Source organism: Tetrao urogallus (genome assembly GCF_951394365.1).
Source record: "Tetrao urogallus genome assembly, chromosome: 24".
In the NCBI taxonomy this organism is placed as follows: Eukaryota; Metazoa; Chordata; class Aves; order Galliformes; family Phasianidae; genus Tetrao; species Tetrao urogallus.
Window position 1 is genome coordinate 1,375,369 of NC_136837.1, and position 27,997 is coordinate 1,403,365.

Consider the following 27,997-nt stretch of genomic DNA (forward strand, 5'->3'; position numbering starts at 1 on the left):
GATCAGAGCAGCCGCCAGGGAGAGGGCGATAGAGTCCACTTTCTTCCAACTGCCCTAGGTCTCCTTCCCTCACTCTCTCCTCTTTAGCAACACCAAGAGCCCCACACTGAACCCAGAGCAGCTTTTTCCATCATTTCGGTTCCCTTCCCTCCTTCTGTCTCACACACAGCAAGAGGAGAGCCCCTTCCTTCTCTTGCCTTCCCTTTGCATGCTCAGCCTCTTGTTTCCTTTAAAGCACGAGAAATCCCCCTTCTTGCCCCCGCTCCTGCAGGCAGGCGGGGATTGCAATGGGAGCGTTGCAGATTGCTGGATTGTGCATGCTTGCCCTTCTGCTCCACTCTGGAATCACGCTGGCAAATAAAGCCAGTCAAGGTAAGAGAAATCTTCCCAAATCTGTTTGATGTGTGTGCAGGCAGCCAGACCTCCTGTTACATGTGGGCTTTATACGCAGGCTGGTGAAACGGGCAGCAGTAACAACTTAGTTGAGGTGATTTTGAGCGCTGCTTGCAGATATCCCACTGCTGCCTTTAATTGTTGTCTTTCTGTGAACTCTTTAATGATCTGCGTTTAGGGTTGTTGGCTTTTTTTGCGTGTGTTTGGACTCTTTATCTCCGGGCAGGGGGTGCAGAGGCAGGAAATCAGCACTCACCCATCACTGCACTGGTTGAAGGAGTTTGGAAGCTCTTCTGTCTTGGGGCTTCGCCTGTGTGCAGAGGGGTGATGCCATGTGGGTGAGGGCGCTCCGGGGATGGGGAAGGCGCAGCGGGGCTGGAAGGTGGGAGCACCACGTTGGTGTGCTTTCCATCCACACACACTGCACCCCAAATGCTGTGATAGCCCCGAGCAGGGCAGTGTGCTGCAGAGAGCTTCATGGATCTGAGCTGAAAAACGCTCTGTGCTTTCCTGTCCCTGCAAATGAGAGGCACATCCCATCGCTATCAACTTCGGGCGTTTCTGCTTCTCCGCTCCCGTGCTTCAGCCAGGCTTTCTCCCAGCACACACATAGCTTTATATACGGGCTATCTATATCTTAGGCTTTTCTATAGCACCTCTATATTTAGCTTGGATTTTTCTCTATGCACTGGGGTGCGTGCGCACGCGAGCACACACAGCCCTATGTGCACGATGCCACCGGGTCGAAGGGGCTTTTTTTCCCTCATTCACCACAATCCTGTTAGGATCTGTTGTTTGCACCGTGTTTTGTTTTGTTTGTCCCATCCACACAGGGTTTATCAAACCAGCTCTGGCTCCCGCTATTGTAGTAGCTGCATGTTTGTGCATAGGGTGAGATTAAATAGTGTGTGAATGAAATATGGGAGCGCAGCGTGTAATTAAAGACCTCGTGCAGGCAATAGGACTAGCCGAGCTGAGCCCTGTCACTGACGAAGTTAGGAGGAATTTCAAGGCTATTGTCTTATCTGCCTTCAGTGTTCTAAAACAATGGGAGTCTTCTCGGTCTGGACAAGCATGGGGGAGATTTTCCAGGGCAAAGGTTTGCTGAGAAGGCGTCCAGCTCTGCGTAAAGCTTCACAATTTAAGCTCAGAAAGGAATGCTTCGTTTCCCACCCCCCCCCTCCCCAAATTATCTTTCGTGTATGCATTGCTTTCATTTCTTATCATAATATTTATTTATTAAGGCCTTTTGGTTTCCAGTTCCATTTAAGCCTGAGCCAGAATTGCATTAAAATAGCAAAGTAAAATTCCATCGTGCAGAGACTTGACAGATCCCTTCGGGGAAGGAGCGGGGTGGAGAGGGGGTGGAGAGAGGTGAGCTAAATCCTCACCGCCCGCTTCGCACCCGGGGCAGTGCGGGCTCCTCCATACTGTACTGCTCCCAGCTCCAGTTTGAGCTGAGCTGAGCAGGGCTGGAGGAACCCTTGGACCCCACTGGGGCTCAGGAGGCAGCGGGAGGAGGCTGAGAGACACGTGGGTTTGGGGTGTTCGGGTGTCCCCCAACACCACTTGGCTTTCTCCACGCTCCAACGTTGAACTCGAGCAGCAAGCCACGTGCCTAGGGTGTGCTGAGAGAGGATGGGTCTGAAAGCTCTGGGGTGATGGTGCCCAAGGATGGAGCTCGTCACCTCACTGCCGTGCTGGTAGCTCACCTGGTGCTTTCCCCATGCGGTGCCACGTGCAGCGTGCAGCTGTGTGGTATCCCTCACACATGCCTGTGTCAGCTGTCCCACGCAGGGTGGGTTGGTTTTCCTGCAGAATGGCGTGATGTAAGCAGGGCTCCTTCACAGCGCTGCGTTACCTTGCAAAGCTCTGAGGGAGGGGGCTCAGCTCAGCTCTGCACGGTGCCCAATGGAGGACTGGTGTGTGCTGGGTTTGGTGGATCAGCTTAGGACTGGGACTGCTTTCAAGCGGTGATACAAACCCATGCAAGGCAGGAGGAGCTCCTGGCAGCCCCAGTGCTTGGATGCTGCTGTCTTCCTTCCCCCGTGCCCACAGCTCCCCAGTTTTTCAGCAGGGCTGTGCACCCAGCCCTTCACCTACAGGCACAAGGGCACATCCTTATCCCGTTGCCTCTCTGGCAGCATCCCATAAACAAAGAGGTCCCACAGAGGCTGCAGCCTCTTCCACAGCCTTGGCACCTCCTGCACGAGGGGCTCAGCTTTGGTGGGGATGCACCTGCAGAGCCCACGTTGCTGGGGATGTATTATTTTGTAAGGAGTACAAAATTTCCCAACTGCAGCATGGAGATGCTGTTGGATTCCCCTCCCATCTCCGCCGGACCTCCTCCCCCTCGGCCTCTGCTTTCCTCCCTCTGCTGCATTCACAGTGTGTGACTGTTGTGCCTGTCCCCTCCGCCCCTCTGAAATATGAAATGTAAAACTGTAAACATTTCAACATACAGCAGTTCAAAGGAGATCTTTGACTGAGGGCGTCTGACATGCCCATACTTAGATTAAAAAGGGGAGGGGGGTGGGAAGGAGGGAAGAAGAGTTTTTTTGTAACTGCCAACGGGAGTATAAATATTCAGACACCTCGAGTCTTCCAGTGCAGAGATGTATGGCTGTCTCCAAGCGGCTCGGGAGTTTTATTTTTTTTCTCTTATTTTTATATAAATTTTTTCCTTCGCAGACAGTCGCACCGGAGTAATCCATTTAGGAAAAAAGTATGCATGAATAACCTTAACCTTCACTTCCAGCGTTATAAGTCCCCCGAGAGGCTTCAGGAGAAGCCTGGGATGGCAAATAAAGTTTGCTCTGTCTCACGGCTGTGATTTGGAGAGGCTGCTTCCCACCGTGATTGTTGCTCCCCAAACACAAAACAAGCATGCTCCGGAAGGCGAGCCTTGCTCAGCCGATAAGCAGAAGGAGCAACGGGAGCAACCCCTGAAGAGCCACCCAAGTGCAGGTGGATGGGGAGAGCCGTTCAACCCCTCTCTGTAGCTCATGCCCATGCTTTTCCCTTCCTTTCCCTGCTCCTCCAGCATCATTGCTCCATAGCACACCGCAGCCCACAGTTGCATCTCCCATCCCCACCCCCGTGCCCGTCCCGTCCCCGAGCACCTGAGCTAGGATTCCCAGTTTGGATGATGCATCTTTGGCCAACGTGCCCGCAGCGCCCACCCCATCCCACGAACAAATGATTAATAAAGTGCCCCGCGGTGTCTGAGGTGGTTATTAATACCCCAGTAAAAAGAGCTACTGAAGTTATAACGCTTTAATTTGGCATTAAGGCCGAGTGGAAACTCCGTGCCTCTGCCAACAGCTACACACGTGTCTCTATACAGACAGGCTGCCTATAGAAAAACAAAGAATCAAACCAATTTGAGAGGAAACGCTGAAGCGCTGAGAGAAGAGTGAAAAAGGTTTTGTTTGTTTCGGAATTCCCAGTGGGTTTTTGCCACCTTAGCTCATCTCCGTTGACTCAGTCCGTCTGCCTGCAGATGAAAGCATCTTTACTGTTATTATTTCTAACGAGGAAGCGAGGGGAGAGCCCAGCACGGGCTGTGAGGGCACGTGGAGCCGTGCACACATCCATTGGTGTGGATGCCCCGGGGCGCCCAGCGCCGTCCCCCCTCCGAGCACTGCATCCCCATGGGCACGATGTGGTGCCGGGGCAGCCGTCCTCTGGGAGCTCTCGAAATGGCAGTGGCGTTGCAACCGTCTGCCTTCTTCGGCTGCCTTTGAAATGGAGAATAAAGCTGCAGCTGGAGCGGAACGGGGCCCAACAGCGAGCGCTGGAAAATCCCACCCACAACGGAATAAAAAACATCGCGCCGGGCGCTGCCACCTCCTCCAGGGCTGTGCTGTGGGCAGAGCCTCAGCGTTGTGCTGCTGACCCCAAGGGCATGGGCAAAGCCCCAATGGGCTTTGCCCCAAAATTGAGGCTGGATCCAGAGGTGGAGCTGGGCGCCCTTGGGTACATCTCTGGATGGGCCGTAGTGTCTTCATTGCAGATCTGCCTTGTGCAAAACCCCTCCGTTTGGGGTATTTGGGGCACAGCGCACCCATTGGAGTTTGAAAAAGGGCAGCTTGGATTATTGAAGGGGCTGACCCCAAATCCCAGCCTGGGGTTGGCACTTGACCTCCCAGATCTGGAGCCATGGGGCAGACCCATGAATCAAGAAATTCATGTGTTCAAGAAACCTTTAGATGTGGTACTGAGTGACACGGTGTAGTGGAGAAACATTGGCGGTAGGTGGACAGTTGGACTAAGGAATCTTGGACATCTTTTCCAACCTTGGAGATTCTGTGATTCTGTAATAACATGAGGGGGAAATGGTTTCACACTCGAAGAGGGGAAATTTGGGTTGATATATGGAAAAGGTTTTTTACGGTAGTGGCTGTGGGTCTACTGGAACAGGCTGCCCAGAGAGGAGGTGGATGTCCCCATCCATGGAGACGTCCTTGGCCAGACTGGACAGGGCCTGGAGCACCCTGATTGAGTTGTGGGTGTCCTGTATCAAGACAGGGGAGTTGGATTGGATGGTCTTTGAGGATCCCTTCCAACTCAGACAATTCCACGATTCTATGAACCCCAGTGAGGGCTTTGTGGCTGCGGATGGAGTTGGAATATTGGCATTGCTTTTTGTTGAATCTCTCATCCTGTTGGCTTGGAAATCTCATCCCTTGCATCTCTGCAGCTGCTGGAAGCACCTGCAGCAGTGCCACAGGCATTTTCAGAGGTGGAAATCTCCTACAGGAAAGCATGTCCCAACAGCAAAGTTGCTCCATGGGAAATGCTCCTTACATTGACAAGAATGCAAAAATTGGGTTTTTCAGAAGGCTTTTTTTTTTTTCTTGATTTTTACTCCATCGTTTCTTAAAGATGCTCTTTCTTAGGAGCCAGGATTTCGGTGTTCTGAAGGTAGGATCCCTGCCAGGATGGGAAGGTTCCTGGAGTGGCCAGGAGGGTATTTATTCATGCTTCCCACACACACACACTTTTTTATCCTTTTTTCCCTCGTTTTCTAATCCTGTAACCTTTCAGAATGTCTCCAGCTTTGGAAAAATTACAGAGTGGCAAATTTATAATGTTTTCTTTTGTACTTTTGCTGCTGTGTAATCTTTCCAAAGTTAGAGGAGTTTTGAAGTTACAGAATGGAAAAAAAAAAAAAAAGAAGATAAAAAAAAAAACACCACCATACATGTGTGAGAGGGAAAGCCACGGCATTGTTTTCAGCATCACAACACGCATTGTTCATTGTGTTGACTTTGAGGGCAGAGAAGGGGAAAAAAAATAGGAAAAATAAATCTAAAAAAGTGCGATTTCTGGCAAAATGCTGGGAAAATTTCAACTCTGTGGTGTGCAATGGATGCTTCGTGTTTGGGGAGCTTTCAGAGAACGGCGATGGGAGGTTTTGCTCATCTATTGCTGAGCAAAGTGGAAGCACGACCTCTCTGTGCATGAGAGATGCTAGAGGAGCTGCACCCACATCTGTGCCCCTGAAACTCAAAGATCTGTAACATTTCATAGAACTGTGGAATCATTACAGTTGGAAAAGACCACAAAGATCGCCAGTCCAACCCCATCCCATCTCCGTGCCCATAACCACGTTCCTCAGTGCCACATCTCTGCAGTTCTGAGCCTTTTCATGGTCCCCACCGCTCCCTGAGCAGACTGTGCCACTGCATCACCGCCCTGTGACGGATTTGTCCTGATATCCAAGCTGAACTGGTGCCAGTTAAGGCCGTTACCCGTCGTAATTTGATGAGCCCCACCTGGGGCAGATTTGGGAGCTGCGGAACATCAGCCCTTGTCCTGTCGTGGGCACACCTGGCTGTTGGTGAGTGTGAGTGGCTCCAGCTATAGGGATCGAGGCGTTTGGGTTTGAACGTGTTGGATTTGAACTCGTTGGCTGTGGTTTCTATTGAGTCTGCCAAATGGGCAATGTTGGGCATCCCAACCACATCTCTTTGATTTGAGAGCTGCGTGCACCACGAGTGCTGAGGTGGGCACCTGGAGTCTATGGGGTGCCCAGTGGGGCATCCAGCAACAGCAATCCCCGTCCCGCCTTGCCGTGGCTGGGAGGTGACAGCGGGGATGGATGCAGTGAGGCTCAGCATTGGGTGCAGTGTGGGGTCTTCGCCCTGTGGTGGCACCAGGGCTGTCCCTGTGGGTTGCAGAGTGGGTGCCTGTCCCCACACCACCCCACAGCTCTCCCACTGCGGTGGGTCAGCCCCCAGCCCGTGATTAATGGCCCGAGGGAGGCGCTGGTGGCCGCGGGCCATGGCTAATGTCAAACAACAAATATGAATGCGTGCTGTAAATATTTATACAATGCACAGGCACGTGCTGCCTCCCTGGTGCAAGGATGACTCACATCTCCCTGCAAAAAAACCCCATGGTGGCCGGAGAGTGCTCAGCCCTTTGCTCCTGTGGCCGTGGCCTCCATCCCGGCATTCCTCTGGGGCTGCCCAGCCTCTGCTGGCTTGCCAGGATGCATCACATCTTCAGGGACCTCCCGGAGCGCCTGCATTCTTTGCACTGCAGAGAGACAGATTTTAAAGGCAGCTGGGAGTTTCTCAGCCTTGGGCTCATGGTTTTTGGGGTCCAAATCCCTCCTATGGGATGTGGCAGAGTGGGATGCACTGAAGGTCCCCAAGCCCGTGCATGATGCTCAGCTCCCACACAGCCTCCACCCCACACAGCTAAGGCTTCTCCATTTCTTCTGTGCTATTAAAACTTCTGCTCCCCGTGCCTCCTGCCACAGTGAGCCCTTGGGTGTTGCTGAGGTTGTTGCCTGGAGTCTTATGCTCTGGCCAGGAGCTTGTAGATAGGAGGGAGAGTGACTTTTTACATGGGCAGATGGTGGTAGGATAAGGGAAAATGATTTAGAACTAAAAGGGGAGATTTACTCCTGAATATTAGGAGAGAATTTTTTTCTATCAGAGGGCAGCGAGGCTCTGGCACTGCTGCTCAGAGCTGTGGGTGCCCCAACCCTGGAGGTGCCCATGACCACAGATGGGGCCCTGGGCAGCCTGAGCTGGTGAGGGGCACCCAGCCCACAGCAGGAGTGGGGCTCAGGGGGCCATGAGGTCGCTTCCAGCCCAATCATCCCATGGTTCTCTGATCTTTAAGGTCCCTTCCAACCCAACCACTCCATGGTTCTATGATCTTTAAGGTCCCTTCCAACCCAAATATTCCATGGTTCTGTGATCTTTAAGGTCCCTTCCAACCCAACAACCCCATGGTTCTATGATCTTTAAGGTCCCTTCCAACCCAACCACTCCGTGGTTCTATGATCTTTAAAATCCCTTCCAATTCAAATATTCCATGGTTCTGTGATCTTTAAGGTCCCTTCCAACCCAACAACCCCATTGTTCTATGATCTTTAAGGTCCCTTTCAATCCAGCCATCCCACAGCTCCGTGATGATTCCCTCCATGCTGTGAAGTACATCCCCACTGTTTGGATGGATGATGCCCATAGAGGTGTTGGGCCTTTGGGGTGCTGTGCTTTTGGCTGTGCTCCTGAGGAAGCTGCGATGTTTTTCCCAGTTCTCACTCCCTGGTTCCTGCTCTCAGGTTTATTTATTGTGGTCCCTGTTAATTTGCACACATTCCTCCATGCCTAAGAATAAAGAGCAGTGACGATTATCTGGGTGACTGGTCGGCTCAGGAAACTGCTAATTGGAGACAGAGGCTTTCACCTCTAGCTGGGCTGGTTCCAGCCTGGACTTTTGGTGTCTGAGCACTGCTTCCCTCAGCTGTGTGAAATGATCACTGGCTCCCAGGGGAGCTTTAAGGAGAGAGGGTGCACAGGTGATGCTTTTCTGGAGCACACCCACCACCAGTTGCACTGGGCTGGGTGCACTGGGAGCAAAGCAAAGCAGCAGAATTCTTCCCTTCCTCTTCTCCACTCTGTGTTTCGATGCTTGAAAGCCTGCATGGCTGCTACAGGTCTGTGTACTTCTTGCTCCCATCACCTCCTCTCCCCTTTCAGATGTGGATGAGTGCGTGGAGGGCACTGACAGCTGTCACATTGATGCCATCTGCCAGAACACACCCAAGTCCTACAAGTGTATCTGCAAGTCTGGTTACACTGGTGATGGGAAGCACTGTAAAGGTAAGGATGTGCTGCGGGAGCCCCTCCAATGAGCCCCAAGCACCAGTGAGGGATGCTGAGCCACCCCAGCCCACTACAAACCTTTTCTTGGACACAAACCAACATGATGTGGTGATACTGCTCTGCAAATAGCCATGTTTGCAAAGAGTGGTGCTGCTCCAGCCCCTGGAGGGTCACCTGGGCTTTGTTTGCAACAAATCCAGGCTTTCTTCCTGCAGGGTTTGCAGCCCAGAAGCTACAGAATTAGGTCAGCAGGTAAAACATGAGAAGCTTAAGCATGTATGTGTCCAAATGCAGCAAGGAAAGGAGGCAGGAACTGGGCAGGAGAAAACTTCCTGAATCAGGAGGAGTACAAATAGTGATGGAACAAAAGCAAGATCCCAGCTCAGGTAGCACGCAAACATGCTGCCCTCAGGAAATCCCAAATGGTTCCTGGGCTTGTGAGGGGGCTTTCCTCCAGGAAGGACAGGTAGTAGAGCTGTGTTCTGAGACTTGAAGTACCTCCGTGTGGGCAGGTGAAGCCATACACTTCCCATGCATCACCTTTTGGGTACAGAGCAGGGGAGCAGCCTTTGGCTGGGATTTTGCAGCAGGAGGGATGGCTGCACGCAGAGCTGATCATTACTCAAGGGTGCAGGTGGGGCTCTGCTCCTGCAGCAGTGCTGGGATGCAGCAGGAGCTGGCGAGCAGCAGCAGGGACCACAGGGTGACACCTGAGCTGGGGCAGGGACCAGGCTGGGACTGGGGCACACAGCAGAGCCATGCTCCCTGCAGCTCCCTGCCCTCCTTTCTCTGCAGATGTGGATGAATGTGAACGGGAGGACAACGCAGGCTGCGTCCACGAGTGTGTCAACATCCCTGGGAACTACCGCTGCACCTGCTACGATGGCTTCCGCCTGGCACACGATGGCCACAACTGCCTGGGTGAGTGCTGGGCTGGCTCAGGGATGGCTTTGTGGTAGGATTTGTTGTGCCAAGGTTTGCTGCTAGCTGAAGCTGCTGCTTAAATGGCCTCAGCATTTTTGCTTTTGCCAAGAAACCAAGGTAATGGCAGCCTGCAAAGAGCTCAAACCCAGCAGACTTAAGAGTGTGTAAGCACCAACAGCTTGCATGTGAATGGGAAGCTAGTATGCAGATAAAGCAGGCACAGCCCTGTTTTTTCCCTCTGTGCTTGCAGAGGGCCAAGACCCCCGTGCACTTCGCTCCATCCTGCAAGCCTCATCCTTGCACCTGCCACAATCCCACTGGTTTGCATTGCCGTAAGGAGCAGCAATGCAAACAGCCTCCATTCCAGGCTGTTACGTTGCTGGTGCTGAAAGCAGATAATCTGCGAGTTGCATATTTCAGGTGTGGTGTCTGGGAGAGCTGCTGACAGCAGAGGCACCGGAGATGTTTTGTGCAGCGACAGCTCTCCAGGGATGGGGATGGCATTGCTTCCCATTGCACAATGGGGATGCTTGGGGCCGGGACAAAACTGGATGGGGATCATCCATATGTTTGGGCAAGGTGGAACTGGAGGCCTTCCCCACTGCTGGGTTTGGGGCCAATGGATGGAAGCAGTGCGTGCTGCTGTGCTGCCGGAGGCAGGACCAGCCTGCAGGGCTCTCCTGAGCGCTCGTGCTTGAGGTCAGCCCTGCACCTGCCAAAATAGATGAGTTAAGAGCAAATACGGTGGAGATGTGAGCCGGCGAAAGGACTGGGTAAATAATCCTGAGGCCAAGACAAACCCAGCATCTGCCTACGGAGGGCTGCGCATCCTCGCGCTGCCCCGAGCTCCATCCGGCTGCGGCACGGCCGAATCCTCGGTGCAGCCGCGCTGCCCGCATCCCAACGCCCCCTTCCTTCCGCAGCGCCCGCAGGGGCACCCGGCCGCCCACCTCCCCCACCCCGGACTGCGGCGTGCTATTTGCTAATTAGTGTCTGCAGCGAGGTCATTAATGAGCTCATCATTAGAGGGAGGAAGGGAAAGGGATTCTGGACACATACGCTTCGCATTAACTGCCATCACCGGGAACTTTGCAGGCTCCTCGGTGAAGGGGGAGATTTACACAGCTGGAGGGAGCGCAGGCGGGCGGCCCTGCCTTCCCCACCCTGGGGAGGATGAGCCCAAGGAGAAGAAAGGGAAGCTGGGCTCGGCGAGCCACAGACGTCATGTGTTTACAGAGCGGGGTGGGAGGGGAGCAGCGGGCGCGGGGCAGCCCTGCATCCCTGCAGCCCTTCCACAGCTCATCCCAATGAAGCATCTCATCCATGCTGCTTTGCTTCCAGGACGGCACGAATTTACCCTTTGGAGCCCATTCTGCAGAGAACAATGTTGATACCCTCTTTTTCTTAAATTATTATTATTTTTTTTTCTCTGCAGGGATGAGGCCCAGGGGGTTTTCCCTACCCTCATCCACCCCAACCATAGGCATGCTTTTCCCACCCCCATTTGACTGGAAGGCAGAAGCAAAGCAAAGCGAGCATTCTGCCTAGGCTTAGGAGCGCCCAAATGGAGAGGAGGATCCAGGAGCCTGTGCTCTATGCACCGAATAACCCTCAGCTATTCCCAGAGAGAGCTGCAGGAGAGGTCCAGCTCCTGCCAGGTGCTGATGGGTCATTGCTGGGTTGGGGTGTGCAGCAGCCACTGAGCATCCCCTCCTTGGGTGACCTTTTGAACCAGGACAGGAATTCAAGCCCTCGTCCTGATACGGGGCCTTCTGGCTCCTGCCTGCCTCCGTTACATTTCATAAAATAGGTATTAGAGCAGCGGGGTCTCATTTCAGCCCTCGGTTTGGAACAGCTGCCTCCTCATTTTTGTGTAGACCTTGAAGGAGACGTCGCAAGACGTTAAGCCCTTGTTATAAACAGGGGATTTGAGGAGAGTTGCTGGCATCTGCAGGACGGTGCTTGGCTGGGACAAGCCCTGGGGGAAGCTGGGAGCCCTCTGTCATCGCATGGGATGTCCTGGTTTGTCCTCCAGAGGCCTCAGGCAGTGCCACTGCTTGGTGACGGCTCACAGCCAGGGCTCAGCCCTGCTCTGAGCATCCCCGGGCTGCAGCAGCACAGTGCAGTACTCGAGGTGTATTCATCCCAAAAGCAAGGAGTTCGGTCAAGCTCTGTGCCCCCACGTGGACTATGAGCCCGCAGAGGACAGGGACACAGCGATGTGGGGCTGTGGCACTGATCCTGCAGCACTCAGGCTGAGGTTTTCATCTCTGCCTCCTTCCCAAGCTGGGATGCTGCAGGGGATTTGAGTCTCCTTAGAAGTAATTGTCCCTGCTCTGGGCTAGGATTCCCCATAATGAAGTCCAGGCGCTTCCCCACCAGCAGCAGACAGAGGGGCACAGTCTGCCCAGGGATCTGGGACAAGGAGAACCCCTTTCTCTGTGGGTTGGTGTTCTCATCTGCAAAATGGGGCCACCGCATTTTTTGCTCCTGGAGAAGCTGTGTGGCCTCTGAAATCCACCCCTGAATGTGCCTTGGCTTCATCCCCTGCAGCACTCAGCAGCGCCCTTTCTTCTAGCTGGGGGACCAAGGATGCAAAGCAGAAACTGTTTGCTGCACAGCACGTTCCCGTCCCGCTCCATTCAGTGCTGCAGAACCACTCTCACCTCCATCTCCTTCCCTTTGCAGACCTGGATGAGTGCTCAGAGGGCAACGGCGGCTGCCAGCAGACCTGCGTCAACATGATGGGCAGCTATGAGTGCTTCTGCCGGGAGGGCTTCTTCCTCAGTGACAACCAGCACACGTGCATCCAGCGCCCTGAAGGTCAGTGCTTGGCACCCCCTGAGCCCTGACTGCCCACCTCCAAGGTGGGACCCCACTTTGGGGCTGTAAGATAACCTCAGATATATCGCTCAGATCCGGTCACAAGGAGCAGTGTCACTTTTTGCTTGGGGTGGTGACTGTGGGATGGTTGTTGCAGGAGTGGTTGCTGGGCTCCCACGCTCAGCCCTGCACAGTGCACAGCTCTGGTGCTGCTTCCTGACCCCCCTCGGCGCTGGGAGCGCTGCGAATTTAAAAGCAAACTTGGCACAAGCACACGGCGAGAGGACACTGCAGGGCTAATAAACATCCCAGAGCAAAACCCTTGCAGGCCCCTTAATCGAGCTCAATAATACCAAATGGAGGACGCTAATCTCGTGGCCAGAGCCTTTTATTAAACAAAAGGTACCCGGAGCTCCCCGCGCCGCTCTGCGAGACGCATCCTTTCCTGCCAGGTCTTGCGCAGCACCGATCCTTCTGTCTCAATATCAGCTCTAAATTGCTGCCGTCTGGAGCGAGCTCTTCGCCAAAATATGAGGAAATGGGAGAGAGGGGTTTTTTTTTTGTTTTGTTTTGTTTTGTTTTTGCATCTCTGCTGATTTTTATCTCTGCCGCTTGGCAAAACGGCCGCATGGGTTTCACTTTCCTCCTTCCCAGCTGTGCTGATCCCTTGTGCTCCCTGGGGTATCTTGCCCAGGTGGGGGTGGCTCAGTGGCATTTCTGTGTCCCCATCCCATGTGTGTGCCTGGCAAGGATGAGATCAGTGCCGCCGTGGGTGGCCCCGCTGCAGGCAGGGACACAGGTGCTGCCTTTTGGAGCCCATTTTTGAGCTGAGCATCTGCAGAGCATCATCAGTGCTGGGAGGGCCATGTGGGTTCTGCATCCCGAGGTCAGCCCTGTGGATGTTGCCTGCATGCTCCCTTCACTCAGGTTTTGGAGTGAAGAGAAGGGGTGAGCGGCTGGGAGCTGATCCCTGGGTTGTGAGCCCAGGGCTTGGGGAGCTGAGAGCCTTTGGGACTGAGCGTTGGTCACCCTGACTTTACTCCTGGCTCAGGCACTGCCAGGACTGAAGCATTCAGCGTCAGAGAGCTAAATCTCACTCTTACGGCTGCTTTCTTCCTTCTGGGGTCCTTGCCAGCACTGCGTCTCCCTTCTCCTTCCCTCTCTCTGACCCTGGCAGACTGTCTCCTTTCCCTCTGCACTCTCTGCGTTTCTTTTGCGCTCTCTCCTTTCCCCTCTCTCCCTCCTCACTTCAAGCAGATGCACAGCAGTGAAATGCTGCCGGGCCGGGAGCCCTTGGCACAAAGAGCCATCGGTTTTGATAAGATCCAAAAAGAAACCTTCCCTTTGTAGCAAAAACCAGCTGCCTCAAACCCCCATCCCTCCACCCCCACCGTGCTGCTGGGCGCAGAGGGTAGAGAGGAGGAGGAGAGCAATCCTCGGTGCTGGTGACCTTCTGGAGCTTTTCTTTGCTTCCTTTTCTCCTTTAGAAGGAATGAACTGCATGAACAAGAACCACGGCTGTGCCCACATCTGCCGAGAGACCCCCAAGGGGGGCATCGCCTGCGAGTGCCGCCCGGGCTTCGAGCTCACCAAGAACCAACGTGACTGCAAACGTAAGGAGGGGTGGAGAGCCCAGTCCCACTCTGCGGCTTTGTTCCGATGGCACAGACCCACCCCAGCCCTGCTGCAAAGCCCTAACTCCACCACGAGCAGCCTGAATTGGCACTGTGTGTGCAGCACCCTCTATCCATGTCACACCAGCTTGGTTTTCCCATGAGGAAGATGAGCAGAGGGAATGTGATTGGCACAGGGGGAGCGCAGGAATCCTCTCCCCAGGGCACAGGGTGCTCTCAGCCCGTGTGATCTCCTGCCAGGATCTTGCTGGCACTGCCAGGCTATTAAATATATATTTCTGTCTTTATGCAATTGTTTTTATTTTGCTGCTTGCTCACTGTCTTGCAGCAAACAGCTAAAATTGCTGATGAGACACAGTTTTAATCCTATGGGGCTGTTTTCCTTCCAAGTTAAAGGCAAAGCACGCCCTGGGAGGGCTGGCAGGGGAGCACCTGAGTCATCCTGGAGGTCTCACTGTGCCCCTGTGTCAGTGGGTCCCCTTCCACCAAGTCTACTGGTGGCATTTAGTAAATCTCCAAAAAAACATCCATATAACAACCCAGGGGTTTTTATCTGCCAAGATCCTGCTGGGAAAACCAAAGGGTTTTAGAAATTATCTAAGAGGGAGGAACGTGTCTTAGGACCTGGCTGAGGTTCCCCAAGCAGCTCTGTGCCACCCAGCCTGGAAGGAGAGGGGGCGTGGGGAGAAGAGGGGTTGTGGGTTGTTTCCCCCATAGTGACCCCTGTGCTTTGTTCCCCTCAGTGACGTGCAACTACGGGAACGGCGGCTGCCAGCACACCTGTGATGACACGGACCAGGGTCCCAAGTGTGGCTGCCACGTCAAGTTCTTGCTGCACTCCGACGGCGTCACCTGCATAGGTGGGTGCAGAGTCCCCACAAGGGATCACGCTGGGGCTCGGGGCCGCTTGCTCTGTCCCTGAGCAATGTGCCTTTCGGTAAAAGAGTGCTTTGGGGATGGGGCAGTTCCTTCTGCCAGAAGTTCGAGGCTGAGGTTGGAGCAGCTTGTTGCGGGATGCTGTGAGCATCCATAGGCTTGGTGCCGTGTCACCACCACAGGCATGGAACAAAGTGATCCATTAGGAGCGAGAGTGGCTTTGGGGATGCTCTGAGTGTTGGGGACATGGGGACAAATGCATTGTGACTCAGTGTGCTGAGGTCCCCACCTGCCTTCGTGCTGCAGGAGGGAAAGGGGTGGTGATGTCCCTCACAGCAGCAATTGTCACTGTCCCCGTGGTGCCACCACCTCCATCCAACAGCAGCAGGGAGGAAGCTGGAGGGGACCAATTTGGATGCATGCGCTCCATCCCAACTTGGCATCGTGGGCTCTCGGCTCAGGAACAATTGTCTTGCAGAAGAAAAAATAATAGCAAGCAACCAACAGCCCCTAGAGCCCAACCATCCCCAAAAGCATCCTTTTCCTGTATGTGTTTTCAAACTGGGACACATCAAACAGAGATAGAAGTTTTACTGGTTTCAGACGCTTGCGCTGCTTGACAGCTGATTTGATTTAAAAAAATGTTACATTTGGGGAGTGATTAAGTCCACAAATTGCTCCAGACATTTCAGTTCTTATTGCAAAATAATTATAAGGGGTTGAGAGTGACTGGAGGCGGCAGCCAGCTTTGGGCTGCTCATGGCACAGGGATTGCTCTGCACTCCCCAAGCTCTGACCTGAACTGGGGGGTCAGGATCCATCCCCTGCAGCACTGTGCCCCCAGCAGAGCCCCCTGCCCACTCCCAGCTGGCTCTATGTAGTGCTGCACCTTGTCCTTAGGGCAGCAGGGAGCTGAGTGGGGCTTGCTCTATTGCAGGCATCTTCTCCCTGCTTGCTGCATCCCACCCCAGCTCGGCACCCAGCAGGGTTATTTAGCAGCCCACTCATCCCCTGTCTGTGTGCATGGGGCACCAGGGTGCTGCCCAAAGGGTGATGCTCCACAGGGCTCTGTTTGATGGAGGGTCTCAGCATGGAGGCCTGGGTGCTGCAGGTGTGAGAGGAGCACCTCTGTGCTTCAGCAATCCCACATCCTTCTGACAGCCTTGGCCAAAATGTCCCCTTTCTGCTGCAATCTGTGCACAGCATCTCAGGGTGGCACCTCTTACAAGCTCCACTGCATCCTTGCAGGCTCTTCTCTCTGCTCCCACCTTCCTGAGGGAGATGAACCACAGATTTTTGGGGGCAGTTCCAAACCCCCTGACCCTGTGCCTCCATCCACGTGGCTCTGCAGGGACAGCCCCATTCTGCGCCATATCCCCCTGGGAGGGGTCCCAGCCCCCCCCCCCCCCCTTCAGCCGTAGCAGGAACACTGCAGGATTGTGCTTTGGGGTCAGATTTATGGCCGAGGTGGGGGCTGAGGTACCTGCTCGGATATTTATAACTGCCCACGTTTGTTTTACAGCCAGGGCTCAGCAAACAGCCCTGCTCCCCCCCCCCCCCCACTCCCACCGCCGCCCCCTCCCCTCTCTCCTTCTCCATTTCCTCTGAAATATTTCATCATTTCAAGGGGAATAAAATTTCCAGCGTGGGGAACGCAAACTCTCTCCCCGGGCTGCGGGCTTTGAAATTGTACGCGGTGCTTTTGATGGGTTGCTGGGGCCGTCCCCTGGTCCAGGTTCCCTTCAGATCACACCACGCGGCAGGAAGCGCGAGCAGCCCCTTTGAGTGACGGTTTCATTAGGGCACGGCCGGTGTTTTTCATTTTTCCGCTTTTTATTGCCGCTTTTAAAAACGAGGATAATGAAGAACATGCCTGGGAGCAGAGCGGGGCCAGCCCTAATGGCTCCCAACGCGTCTGCAGCATCGGGGCGGGGGGGGGAGATGGAAGCTGCAGGGGGAGGCCGGTGACCTCGGATATTTATGTTGATGCTCTAAAAGCGGCCTTTAAAATAAAACAAATGCTCAACAAATCGCCCTCCAGATTAAAGCCTGGGTCAGATCAGCCCTGGGGTGCAGCGCCCGTGAGGAGGTGCAGCTTTGGCTGTTGTGATTTTCAGCTTTTTGGGAGAGTTTGTAGGGTGAAACTGATGCTGGCGGTGCATCTCCCATCCTTCTGGTGTTTGGGGTGCAGAGGGGTGAGCCCGGAGCTGTGGATGGGCAGGAAGTGCAATTAGGTGGAGAAGGAAACAAATCCAGCTCCAGTTTTATGGCAGATTGCCTGAGCTGTGTTTGGGCGATTTGTGCTGCACCTCTGATGCGACGTCAGGGAGCGGATCAGGGCTGGGAAAAGCAAAGCTGCTGGGACAGGAGGGCTTTTTGGGGAGGGGGGAACATGGGGCTCAGGCACACAAGGTGGCCAAGGGCTCACCGTGCTGCTCCGATCACGGAGACAACGTCCCTTCTTGGCACTGCAGAGCCTTGGGGGTCCTGAGTCCCCCGGCCCTTGGGTTGGGTACCCATGGGGCAGGCTGGGCTTCCTCCTCCTTTTCCCCTTTTCTCCTCCTTCCCCCTGCACGGACCCGGCGTTGTGTCTCATCCAACAGGGATGCAGTCATCCCCAAACGGCTCCCCAGGCATCCCCATCCACGTGTCCTTTGCTGTGGGGCTCCATCCCTGCACAGGAGGTGCTCATCCCTCCCCAGAACACCCAGCATAAGGCAGGACAGCCCTCAGCTCCATGCCACGGCTTCCCAAAACACTCCCCAGACGGCCCTTTGGGTGCAGCCCGAGCTCACTGAGGTTGGGCTCAGTCCCCCCTGCCTGCCCCTACCCCGGCGAGCGCTCGTTTTTGCTCTGCTGAGAGCAAGGCACCATTCCATGGGACTAACGGGCTCTGCACTAATGCTCTTTGTTGCTCGCTTTCTCCTGCGCCTGCCCTGCTGCTTGAGCAAAGCGCCGAACCAGTGGGGATCGGAGAGGCCAGGGGTGATGCAGACAGGGTGATGGACAGCACAGGACCCAGACCTCGGGTTTGGATCCTTGTGGGAGGTGGGGGACCGTTTCCACCAAGCTCGAGAGGCAGCGGAGTGGAAATCACTGTCGTGTGACACCAAGCGAGCTTCCTTGCTGGACACTGTTTCTAAATCACTTTTTTATAATATCAAACAGGGGAGAGACACTTCCAGCAACACGTTATCCTTGAGACGTTTTCTAATGGTAAATATTTTTGTTCTCTCTTTCTCTGTGAAGGGGTCTCGCCTCGAGATGCTCACTGGGGGGGTGAGCTTTGGACTAACTGCATGCCTGCTTTGCACGGCTGCGCTGCCAGCACTAACCGGCACTGCTGCTGCCTGCACGCCGCCCCAGCAAACCTTGGGCTGCAACCAGCTCCGCTTTTGGGGATGCACAGAGCAGCAAACCCCTCCCTGGCTGTGCTTGCATGATGCTGGGCACTCGCCTTGTCTGGGCCGGGGGTGATGGTTTCCTTGTGCCCATCTCTGCAGCTGTGGCTAAGGTGGGAGCATTGGGTGGGAGCAGTGCTTCAGAGCCGCCCCGGTGCTCCGCTCTGTCCTGTTGGGGATCAGAGCCATCTCTTGCAGTGGGGCAGTTACAAGAGGCATTTGCAGGAGTTGTGCTGCAAGACCAGGGCACCAGGCATCGCTCAGACTGGGCTTTCTCCCTGCAGTGTCTCCCTACATCCCCTCCTCTCTTCCCTTCCCCATCTGGTGACTGCTGGCAGCACCTGCAATGACCCTGCTCCCAGATGTCACTGCAGGTCCCCAGCTCCTGGTGACACATGGCAGCACTCCCTGGCTCTTCCAAGCCTAACCCTTCCCTGAGCCCTATCCCACCAACCCACACTTTGGGGGCTCTGCAGAGCCTTCCCCAGGCTCCTTCAGCAGGCAGCACCAGAGAGACCTTCAGTTCTGTGCTGAGCTGGTCACCCCACGGTTCTCTCCATAACGCTGTGGGGCTGATGTCCTTCTGCTGCCTCCTGAGAGGTGGAGGCAAACCCAGAGCAGTGGAAGCGCGGGGGCACACATGGGGCGCGTCTGGACCCGATGACAGTGACAGTGGAGGACACTGCAGGGGCGTTGTTGTGGCACAGTGAGGTTAGGATGGAGCGTGTTTGTGTGTGTGCGTGTGAGCTGCTTTGTCTTCTCCCTCCCCATGCAATGGGAGCCCTCACCAAACGCTGTGTGTGTGGTGATTCACGCTGGCTTGCAGCTGCCAGCACTGCTGAGCAGTGCTCCTGTCCCAGGGCCACAACACCCATCCCTGACCCTTCACTTTCAGTTACACCAGAGCCCTGCTCTGCTTGCAAAAGTTTTCTGCAAGTCCTGGGATGTGCCCCCCACCCCCGTTTTACAAAGTGCTTTGCTGTGCTGACCCTGCAAAGCTGGCTCCTGTGCATCCCATGCAAAGCTCTTTGCAAAGCTCAGCCCTGACGGTGCAGAGGGGATGGATGGCTGAGGAGAAGAGAGCTGTGCTCCTGTTGCTCTAGAAGCGTGGGGTTCACCCTGAGCAATGACACCATTAACCCGCTCCTCTCTCTCCCCCTGACCAAACTGCTGCAGCAGAGCTGAATTAAATTCTTAATGCAGCCTCCATGAAGTTCCCCTTCCCCTTGGTGCAGTGCTGTCTGCCCTGTGCTCTTTGCTGGTCTGGGGCTGCAGGGTTCATATCTGCAGAAATCCATCCCTTGCCATTACGTTTTGTAATTGTGCTGGCTATTAATTGCATGAAATGGTCCCTTTGTTCTCCTATTATGGGACATCATAAAAATAGCAGCAGCAAGACGAGCACAGAACGATCCCAGCTCCATCGCCCTGCAGCAAATGGTTGCACGGTTCCGTCACTGGGCCCCATGCAAAGAGCAGCAGAACCTGGGATTTGCTCTTTCCAAGGAATTTCTTCAAGGCATGTTCATGTCGGGTTCCTTGAAGCCTCATTTACCCCTTGCCTGGCCCTCCGAAGGGAAAGGCTTTATTACCCTCTGTGAACAACTTCATGCACTTCAAACCATTGTTCTGGCGGTTAGGACCCAAATTGAAGATTGATCTCACAGGGAAGCTGTCAAGCTGAAAACGCTTCGTTTCAATTAGTGCCCCTTCTGCTTTTACCAGCAACAGCTGACTTTGATAATGCTGGAATAATTAGCATTTTTTTTAAGGGATTTTTTTTTTTTCCACTGATGCTGCTGGCGTGTGTGTGTGTGTGTGTGTGTGTGTGTGTTCGTTCTAATTTTACAAAGCATCTCCCAAATTAGCCTGGGCAGCCAGATGGGCCAGCGTGCCCATTGGTGACACATGAGGACAGCACGGACGTGTGTGGGGCAAACGGAGCACTGTGGGGCGGTGGATGCAACTGATGTGGGGTGAGGGCTGTGCACCTGAGTGCATCTTGCACACCTGAATGCTGACAGCGCCGTGTGTCCCCCACTGCCTGCAGCCCTGCTCTCATGGAGGCTCCTGAAGAGTCCAGAAGTGTTTCGTCCTTTGTTTTACAGTAGCAACCCCCCCCTCCTCAGCACTGCTCCGTCCATACCTGCACTGCCCTGGGACAGACAGGTGGGGCTGTCTCTGCTCCCATGTCCCACCACAGGGACCCCTTCTAAAGTGCTGGATGCTGGAAGGCAGGAGGGCTGTGCAGAGGACAGGGCAGCAGGAAACCTGGATGCTTTTCCCTGCCTGCAGGCAGAGATGTGCCACGTGCACTCATTTTCACCCTTGGAACCCACCAGGTCCCCTCTCTGTGCTTGAGGGCGTGTGTTAACCAGGAGGCATTAAAAACCCAGAGGTGTTTCAGTGGGGCACGGATCGTGGGCCCTCATCTGCTGTGCTCCTTCCTTCTCCCTACAGAGACCTGTGCTGTGAACAACGGGGGCTGTGACAGCAAGTGTCACGACGCGGCCACCGGCGTGCACTGCAGCTGCCCCATGGGCTTCATGCTGCAGCCCGACAGGAAGACCTGCAAAGGTAGGAGTGCCCTCTGACCGTCACTCGTGCCCGCAGGAAAGGCTCAGGTGCAGTTCAGCACTGTGTACCAATGAGGTTTGCTCGGGTTTGTGTTTGCATCCACGGGTGGAGCTGGAGGACCACCTCTGTGTGTGGGTCCTGTGCTGATACAGCACGCCTGGGCTGGGTTTGCAGAGCTGCCTCCCGAGATGGGAGAATCCCAAATTCTGCACCAAGCTCTCATCTGCTTTTTTTTAAGATGCCCATCTGGCATCAGAAAGCATCAGCACCGCGTCTGTCCATGCAGGGGATGCGGGGGCACGGTGACCCCGGGGCTGGATGGGGCAGTGCCTGCACTGCATCATTCATCAGCTTCAGGAACTTGACCCTGCTTGAAAGCAGAGCCCCAGAAGGCTCTGCAGCCGCCTGCCCACCTGCTGGCTGCTCCCAGGAGCTCCCTCCCCTCATTATTTCTTCAGGGCTGCCCCTCTGATTCAACAGTTTCCAGGAAAGAGCAATAACCTGCAGCCATATCCCCGTGTCTGGGGGTTTTATTGCCGGTTTACAGCCAGAAACAAAGGGAAAGTCCCGGCCCCGGTGCTGGTGGTGGGGAGATGGGCAGACGGCCGCCTCTCCCTGCTGCCCTTCCATTTCACAGGTCCTTTCCAAGCAGTAAATTGTGCAATTAGTTGGGAGAGGGGAAAAGAATATAAAAGCAGAGCCGGGAGGGCTGGGGATGAGCAGCACAGCACGCGTGTCCCTGTCCTCCCCCCACCCCCCTCCCCAGACATCGACGAGTGCCGGCTCAACAACGGCGGCTGCGACCACATCTGCAGGAACACGGTGGGCAGCTTCGAGTGCAGCTGCAAGAAGGGCTACAAGCTGCTCATCAACGAGAGGAACTGCCAAGGTGAGGGCAGCGCGGGGACGCGGCTGTCACCTCTCCCTGCCCCCTGTCCCAACCTCTCCTGTAGCTTCTCCAGCAGTGCCTCCAGCTCAGCACCCAGCCAGGTGCTGTTGGGCCATTTGGGGGCCACGGGAATCGGGAATTCCCCCCCCCCAGAGCCACGGGCAGCACTCAGCCTCAGCTGCAGCCTCCCCAGAATCGCGGGGTCTGGGAGCGATGGGGTGGGGGGGAGCTGATGCCCCAGGGCTGCGACCGCTTTCATCTCCATCCAGGTTCTACGCTCTTACAAGCTTGATGCGAGCGTGGCAATTAACTTAATGAGGCCAACGAAATGATGATCAAACCCTCTGGGCCGGGCTCACCTGTGCACGCAGGGCCGCCCAGCCCCAGCCAGGTGCCCTGCAGGGCTGCACAGACGGTGCTGGCAGCGGCCCCAAGGCAGGACCTGCCTGTGCAGCACCTCCTGTGCGCCGGGCAGCACCGGGGCACCGCACCAAGGGCACTGTTTGGCACCTCTGTGGGCTGCACTTGGGGTGGGAGGAGTGGTGGTGGGCTACTCTGGCTGCAAATGGAACGTGCGAGGAGTTTGGAGCAGAGAAGGTGGGACACGGCCGTAGAGCATCCCAGCATGGGGTCCCAGAGCATCCTGGTGCACCCCCTGGTTTGCACCACAAGAAGGAGGAGTGGGCTGATCCTCACCTCCCCGCCTCGCTTTTTCACCTCCCCCCAGATATCGACGAGTGCTCCTTCGACCGGACCTGCGACCACCTCTGCATCAACACCCCTGGGAGTTTCCAGTGCCTCTGCAACAAGGGCTACACGCTGTATGGGCTCACCCACTGTGGAGGTAGGGCCGGCTGGGGGCTGGCAGTGAGACCCCCCTGTGTTTGGGTCCTGGGGAGCACTCAGGGCACCCAGAAATGGGGCAGCCCCAGGGCTGTCCCCAAGGTCTGGGTGGCAGCGTCCCATGTCCCTGCCGTGCACCCCATGCTGGGGCCGTGCAGGGAGAGCACACACAGCCAGACATTGGTGTCTGCAACTTCAAACACAGCAACAGGAACAATTTGTAACTTGTCTGCAGGGAGAGAGGGAGAGAAATCCCCGGCGTTGTTGGCAGCAAGATGGGATGGGGTGGGAAGGGGAACATCAAAAGGGGTTGATTTAAGTTTCATGAGGCGGGGGCGTGCAGCGCCCCAGGATGCAGATAAAACATGCAGAGGGGGGTGCAGGAGTGTGTTGTGGCAGTGGGGGGTGACCTTACTCATGCCACACGTGCCCCATTGCTCCCAGAGCAGCCTGCTCCAACCCTGCCCCCCCGGGATGCAAGAACCCCGCTGGTGTCTGTGTTTTGTGCCATTTATCTGGCCAAAATCACATCCTTGAGATGCTTCAGCATCAGAGCTGGGGGGTCCCACTGCCCCCAACTTTGCCCTCTGTTCCCATAGATGTTGATGAATGCAGCATCAACCGTGGGGGCTGCAAATTTGGCTGCATCAACACGCCTGGCAGCTACCAGTGTACCTGTCCTGCGGGATGCAAGCTGCACTGGAACAAAAAGGATTGCATAGGTATGTCCAGTCCAGACCTGCTCCAGCATAGCCCAGGGGGGCCATGGCCCCAACCATCATCTGGGACTGTAAGGAGCAAGATGGGGGTGGGTGGAGCACAGGGATTTGGGGAGTCCAATTGAAGGGTGCTGCAAGATGAGTTGCTTTGGTCTGCAACTCTTTGTCCATCTCATGTGGGTCAGGATGGGATGATGGAAAGGGATGGGATGGGATGGGATGGGATGGGATGGGATGGGATGGGATTGATGTTGCCCTGCCCCCCTTGCCCTGGGTCACCTCATTGTATCTTAGACCATGCCTAGGGCTGGCTGTGAGCTTTTGCACTGGCTGTGCCCCTAAAGGAACAGTTTTCATGGCCCTGGCCATGCTCTGGTACCCAACTGACCCCTTTCATTGGGGACAGATAGAGCCAAGGGCAGTTCTGCCCCCAAATTCATAAATCTCAGCAGTCACAGCGCAAGGAGCTTTGGGTGGGGGGAAGGGTTAAGATGCTGCTCTGGGATCCCCACACTGCACCCTTCTCCCAACTGGGTGGGTGGGCCGTGGTCTTTGCTCTGTGCCAGCCATGGGTGTCCCCACTTGTCCCCACCAGCTGGTGCATGTCCCTCAGAGCTGGTGAAATGCCTGGCAGGTTCAGTTCCACCACGGGCCACTCTCACCTGCAACAAGACGGGCAAGAAGGACAGCTGTGCCCTCACCTGCTCCTCCAAGGCTCGTTTCCAGCCAGGTACAGGGGGGACAGGAGGGTCCCCATCCCCTGCATGGCCCAAAGCAGGGGCAGAAGAGCTGCAGTGCCCTCAGGGTGCAAAGGAGCGATGTTTTTCTGGGGTGGGTTCATGCAGCACAGAGTCAGTGCAGTGCTGGTTGCTGCACCCTGGGGTCTCTGCACAGCTGCTCCTGGGGCACGGAGTGTTGCACCGGGGGCTCAGCAGCACACTGACACCTGCACCTCCTTCCAACAGAGTCTGACAGCAGCTACACGGTGAGCTGCGGGACGCCGGTGCTGCGGCAGGGCAGCCAGCAGAGAGCAGCCAACAGCAGCCAGCAGTGCCTCGGTAAGGGGCTGTGGGCACCCATCCCCCTGACCCCGTGCTGCCCCTCACCCACAGGTTCAGCACCCGCCTTTTCTTTTAGAGACTGTTGCTGCTCCAATCAAGCAGAAGGCTTCCTTCAAGATCAAGGATGCCAAATGCCACTTGCACCCACGGGCAAAGAGCAAGCAGGACGAGGCGGGGAAGGCTGGAGCACAGGGTGAGCAGGGGTGGGGGGATGCTCGTCCCACCACAGAGGGGCGGGTGCTGATTGTCACCCTGCGTGCAGGCGGTGCTGCACCCTGCTCCGACTGCCAGGTGGCCTTTGTCAACCTCAAGTGTGACTCATCCAAGAAGGGGAAGGGCCGCCGGGCTCGAAACTCCTCCGGCAAGGAGGTGACGCGCATCACACTGGAGTTCGAGGCGGAGATCAAACCGGAGGAGACCACAGGTGGGCTGGGTGGCATCCCATGGTGCCCCATGCAGCAAAGAGAGCTGGGATGGTCCTCATCCGGTGCTGGCTGGGCATCCAGCAGAGCCCACAGCAGCGCTCTGCACCAGGAGAGAATCCTGTTGGGTGTCTCTCTTCTCTTATCACTGTTTTCTCTGCTCCCCCACCCTCAAAACCCAGCCAGCTGCAACCTGCACTGCTTGCGACAGAAAGTGGAGAAAAAGCTCAAATCGGCCATCAAAGCCCTGAAGAAATCCATCAACCAGGAGCGGTTCCTGCTGCGCTTTGCTGGGATGGAGTACGAGGTGGCAAGGAAGCTGAGCGTGGCCCCAGAACGGCAGGAGAGCTGCGGGCCAGGCCAGCAGCGCCTGGGCACCAAGTGTGGTAAGGCAGCAGGGCAAGGCCCTGGGATGGGAGCCGATGTGTCCCCCCCATTGGGGACAGCCCCCCGGCATGCCACTGACCTCCAGCCCTGGCTCTCAGTTAGCTGCTCGCAGGGAACCTATTACCACGGGCAGACGGAGCAGTGCGTCCCCTGCCCCTCTGGCACCTACCAGGAGAAGGAAGGGCAGCTCTCCTGTGACCTGTGTCCCCGCAGCGATGCGTTCGGCCCCGTGGGAGCCACCAACATCACCGGCTGCACAGGTAGGGGGGAGCAGAGGGGACCAGGGAGGGGGCATCCACACACCAACCCCGATGCTCCACCATCAGTCCCCATCTAGAAGAGGCAAAAGCTCTGAGCACCTCTGGGAATTGCCCGTTTGGCCACGGGAACAGCATTTAGAAGGACCTCCATCCCATTTGTTCAGCTGGAGGGGCAGGGAGCCGGGCACGGGGCACTCTGTGGGCTGCGTTCCCAGCAATGGCTGTGCCCACAGGTCAGTGCCCCCCTGGGCAGCATTCCGCCGACGGCTTCAAGCCCTGCCAGCCGTGCCCACGTGGCTCCTACCAGCCCGAGGTGGGGCGGGCGCTCTGCTTCCCCTGCGGCGGGGGGCTGACAACCCGGCACGAGGGAGCCCTCTCCTTCCAGGACTGTGACACCAAAGGTTTGTCCCATTTGGTGCAGGGCGGGAGGGAACCACTGGGGCTGTGCCAGCGGTGACGGAGCTCTGTTTGCTCTCTGTTCCCCCAGTCCAGTGCTCACCCGGGCACTACTACAACACCAGCGTCCACCGCTGCATCCGCTGCGCTGTGGGCACCTACCAGCCTGACTTCAGGCAGAACTACTGCATCGCCTGTCCTGGAAACACCACCACCGACTTCGACGGCTCCACCTCTGTGTCCCAGTGCAAAAGTAGGTGGGCAGTGGGTGTGATGTGGTGTGAGTGGGACTCCTTCCCCAGAACCACCCCCAGGTCCCTCAAAACAGCGCGGTCGGTCATTGCTGTGCCTCGTGTGGCTGGGTGTGCATGGAGTGGTGCTGATAAAGAGCTCACCTGCACCAGCCCATAAAGCTCTGCAGTCCCAGGGCCTTTCACACCAGTTTCCCATCCCTCTGTGCCACCAGTTTCCAGACCCTCCATGCTAACATTTTCCAGTCCCTCTGTGATACCCATTTCCAGTCCTTCTGTATCCTTTATGCCACCGATTTCTTGTCTCTGTGCCACCAATTTCCCATCCCTCTGTGCCACCAGTTTCCAGTCCATCTGGGTGCTTTGTGCCACCAGTTTCTTGACTCTCTGTGCCATCAGTTTCCAGTCCTTCTTAGCCAACAGTTTCCAATCCTACTGTGCCCTCTCTGCCACAAGTTTCCAGTCCCTCTGTGCCACCAGTCTCTCTCTGCCTTCTGTGCCACCAGCTTCCAGTCCCTCTGTGCCGTATTTTCCAGTCCTTCCATGCCACCAATTTCCAATCCCTCTGTGCCCTCTGTGCCACATTTTCCAATCCTTTGCCACCAGTTTCCAGCCCATCTGTCTCCTCTGTGCTACCAGCTTTTTGTCTCTCTGTACCACCAGTTCCCAGTCTATCTGCCCCTCTCCTGCTTTGCAGATCGCCAGTGTGGAGGCGAGCTGGGCGAGTACACGGGTTACATAGAGTCCCCCAACTACCCGGGGAATTACCCTGCCAACGTCGAGTGCACGTGGAACATCAACCCACCGCCCAAGAGAAAGATCCTCATCGTGGTGCCAGAGATCTTCCTGCCCTCTGAGGATGAGTGCGGGGACGTCTTGGTGATGCGGAAAAACTGTAGGTAACAGAGCATGGTGCGGTGCTTATGGGAGGAGCTGGGGGAGGACAGAGCAGAGCAGAGCTGATGAATGCCAAGGGAGAATGGCCGGTCCCTGCGAGGCAGCGGGGTGGGTTTATGTGATGGAAAGGTTGTTGGAGGGACGTCAGCATCGTGCTGCTGCTGTGCTGCCTTGCTGCTTTGCAGGGATGTGCATGGAATGAGGGCCGTTTACAAGCTTTTCAGCAATCCTCAAAACCTTGGAAGGAAGGAATTGTTTCCATTCTAAGGAGGGAATGTCACTGCCCCTGCTGTTAAACGGGGACTGGGGGGGTCAGCCTCACTGCCCACAGACAAGCCCCATCCCTGGTGTCCCCTTTAAGCATTCCAGCACAGTGAGGTGGGGGTCATCACTCAGTCCCTCGCTGTCCCCCCACAGCCTCCCCGTCTTCCATCACCACCTATGAGACGTGCCAGACCTACGAGAGACCCATCGCCTTCACCGCCCGCTCTCGCAAACTCTGGATCAACTTCAAAACCAGCGAGGCCAACAGCGCCCGGGGCTTCCAGATCCCCTATGTCACCTATGATGGTAAGCACGGGGCGACGGCATCCCAGCCTGGTGCTGCCTGCTCTGCTCCCCCAGGAGCCCAGGTCGAGTCTCCCACACACTGGGGAGCTCGGTGCCAGAGATTGAGACTCTGGGTTTGGGGAGGATGCCCTGAGCTGGTTTCTCACTTGGCTGTTGCAGAGGACTATGAGCAGCTGGTGGAGGACATCGTGCGGGACGGCAGGCTGTACGCCTCTGAAAACCACCAGGAGATCCTCAAGGTGAGCACTGCCCCGATCAGCTCCACTGCCTGGTGCTGCTGGGGTGAGCACGGTGCATCGCTCGGGTTTGGAGCTGTGCTGGGGGTGTTGTGGGGCTGAAGCAGCTGTGTGCTGGGCCCAGTATTGGGGCTGACATCAGCTTTGCTTAACTCCAGGACAAGAAGCTGATCAAAGCGTTCTTTGACGTGCTGGCACACCCCCAGAACTACTTCAAGTACACGGAGAAGCACAAGGAGATGCTGCCCCGCTCCTTCATCAAGCTGCTCCGCTCCAAAGTCTCCAGCTTCCTGCGGCCCTACAAATAGC

General features: G+C 56.0%; 1 protein-coding gene across 1 annotated transcript; it reads left to right on the forward strand.

The window, feature by feature from the left end:
- Positions 1 to 287: 287 nt before the first annotated feature.
- Positions 288 to 27,996, forward strand: SCUBE3 (signal peptide, CUB domain and EGF like domain containing 3; the record flags this gene model as incomplete). The annotated part of the gene is made up of 22 exons (XM_079546443.1): positions 288 to 372; positions 8,397 to 8,519; positions 9,318 to 9,443; positions 12,135 to 12,269; positions 13,757 to 13,882; positions 14,647 to 14,763; positions 17,948 to 17,995; positions 20,641 to 20,757; positions 21,524 to 21,646; positions 22,374 to 22,490; positions 23,089 to 23,211; positions 23,822 to 23,938; positions 24,174 to 24,266; positions 24,346 to 24,693; positions 24,874 to 25,077; positions 25,177 to 25,338; positions 25,572 to 25,739; positions 25,826 to 25,987; positions 26,683 to 26,880; positions 27,300 to 27,452; positions 27,612 to 27,691; positions 27,847 to 27,996. The coding sequence occupies 22 exons, from the start codon at positions 288 to 290 to the stop codon at positions 27,994 to 27,996; spliced, it is 3,075 nt and encodes a 1,024-aa protein (XP_079402569.1).
- Between the last annotated feature and the right edge of the window lies 1 nt (position 27,997).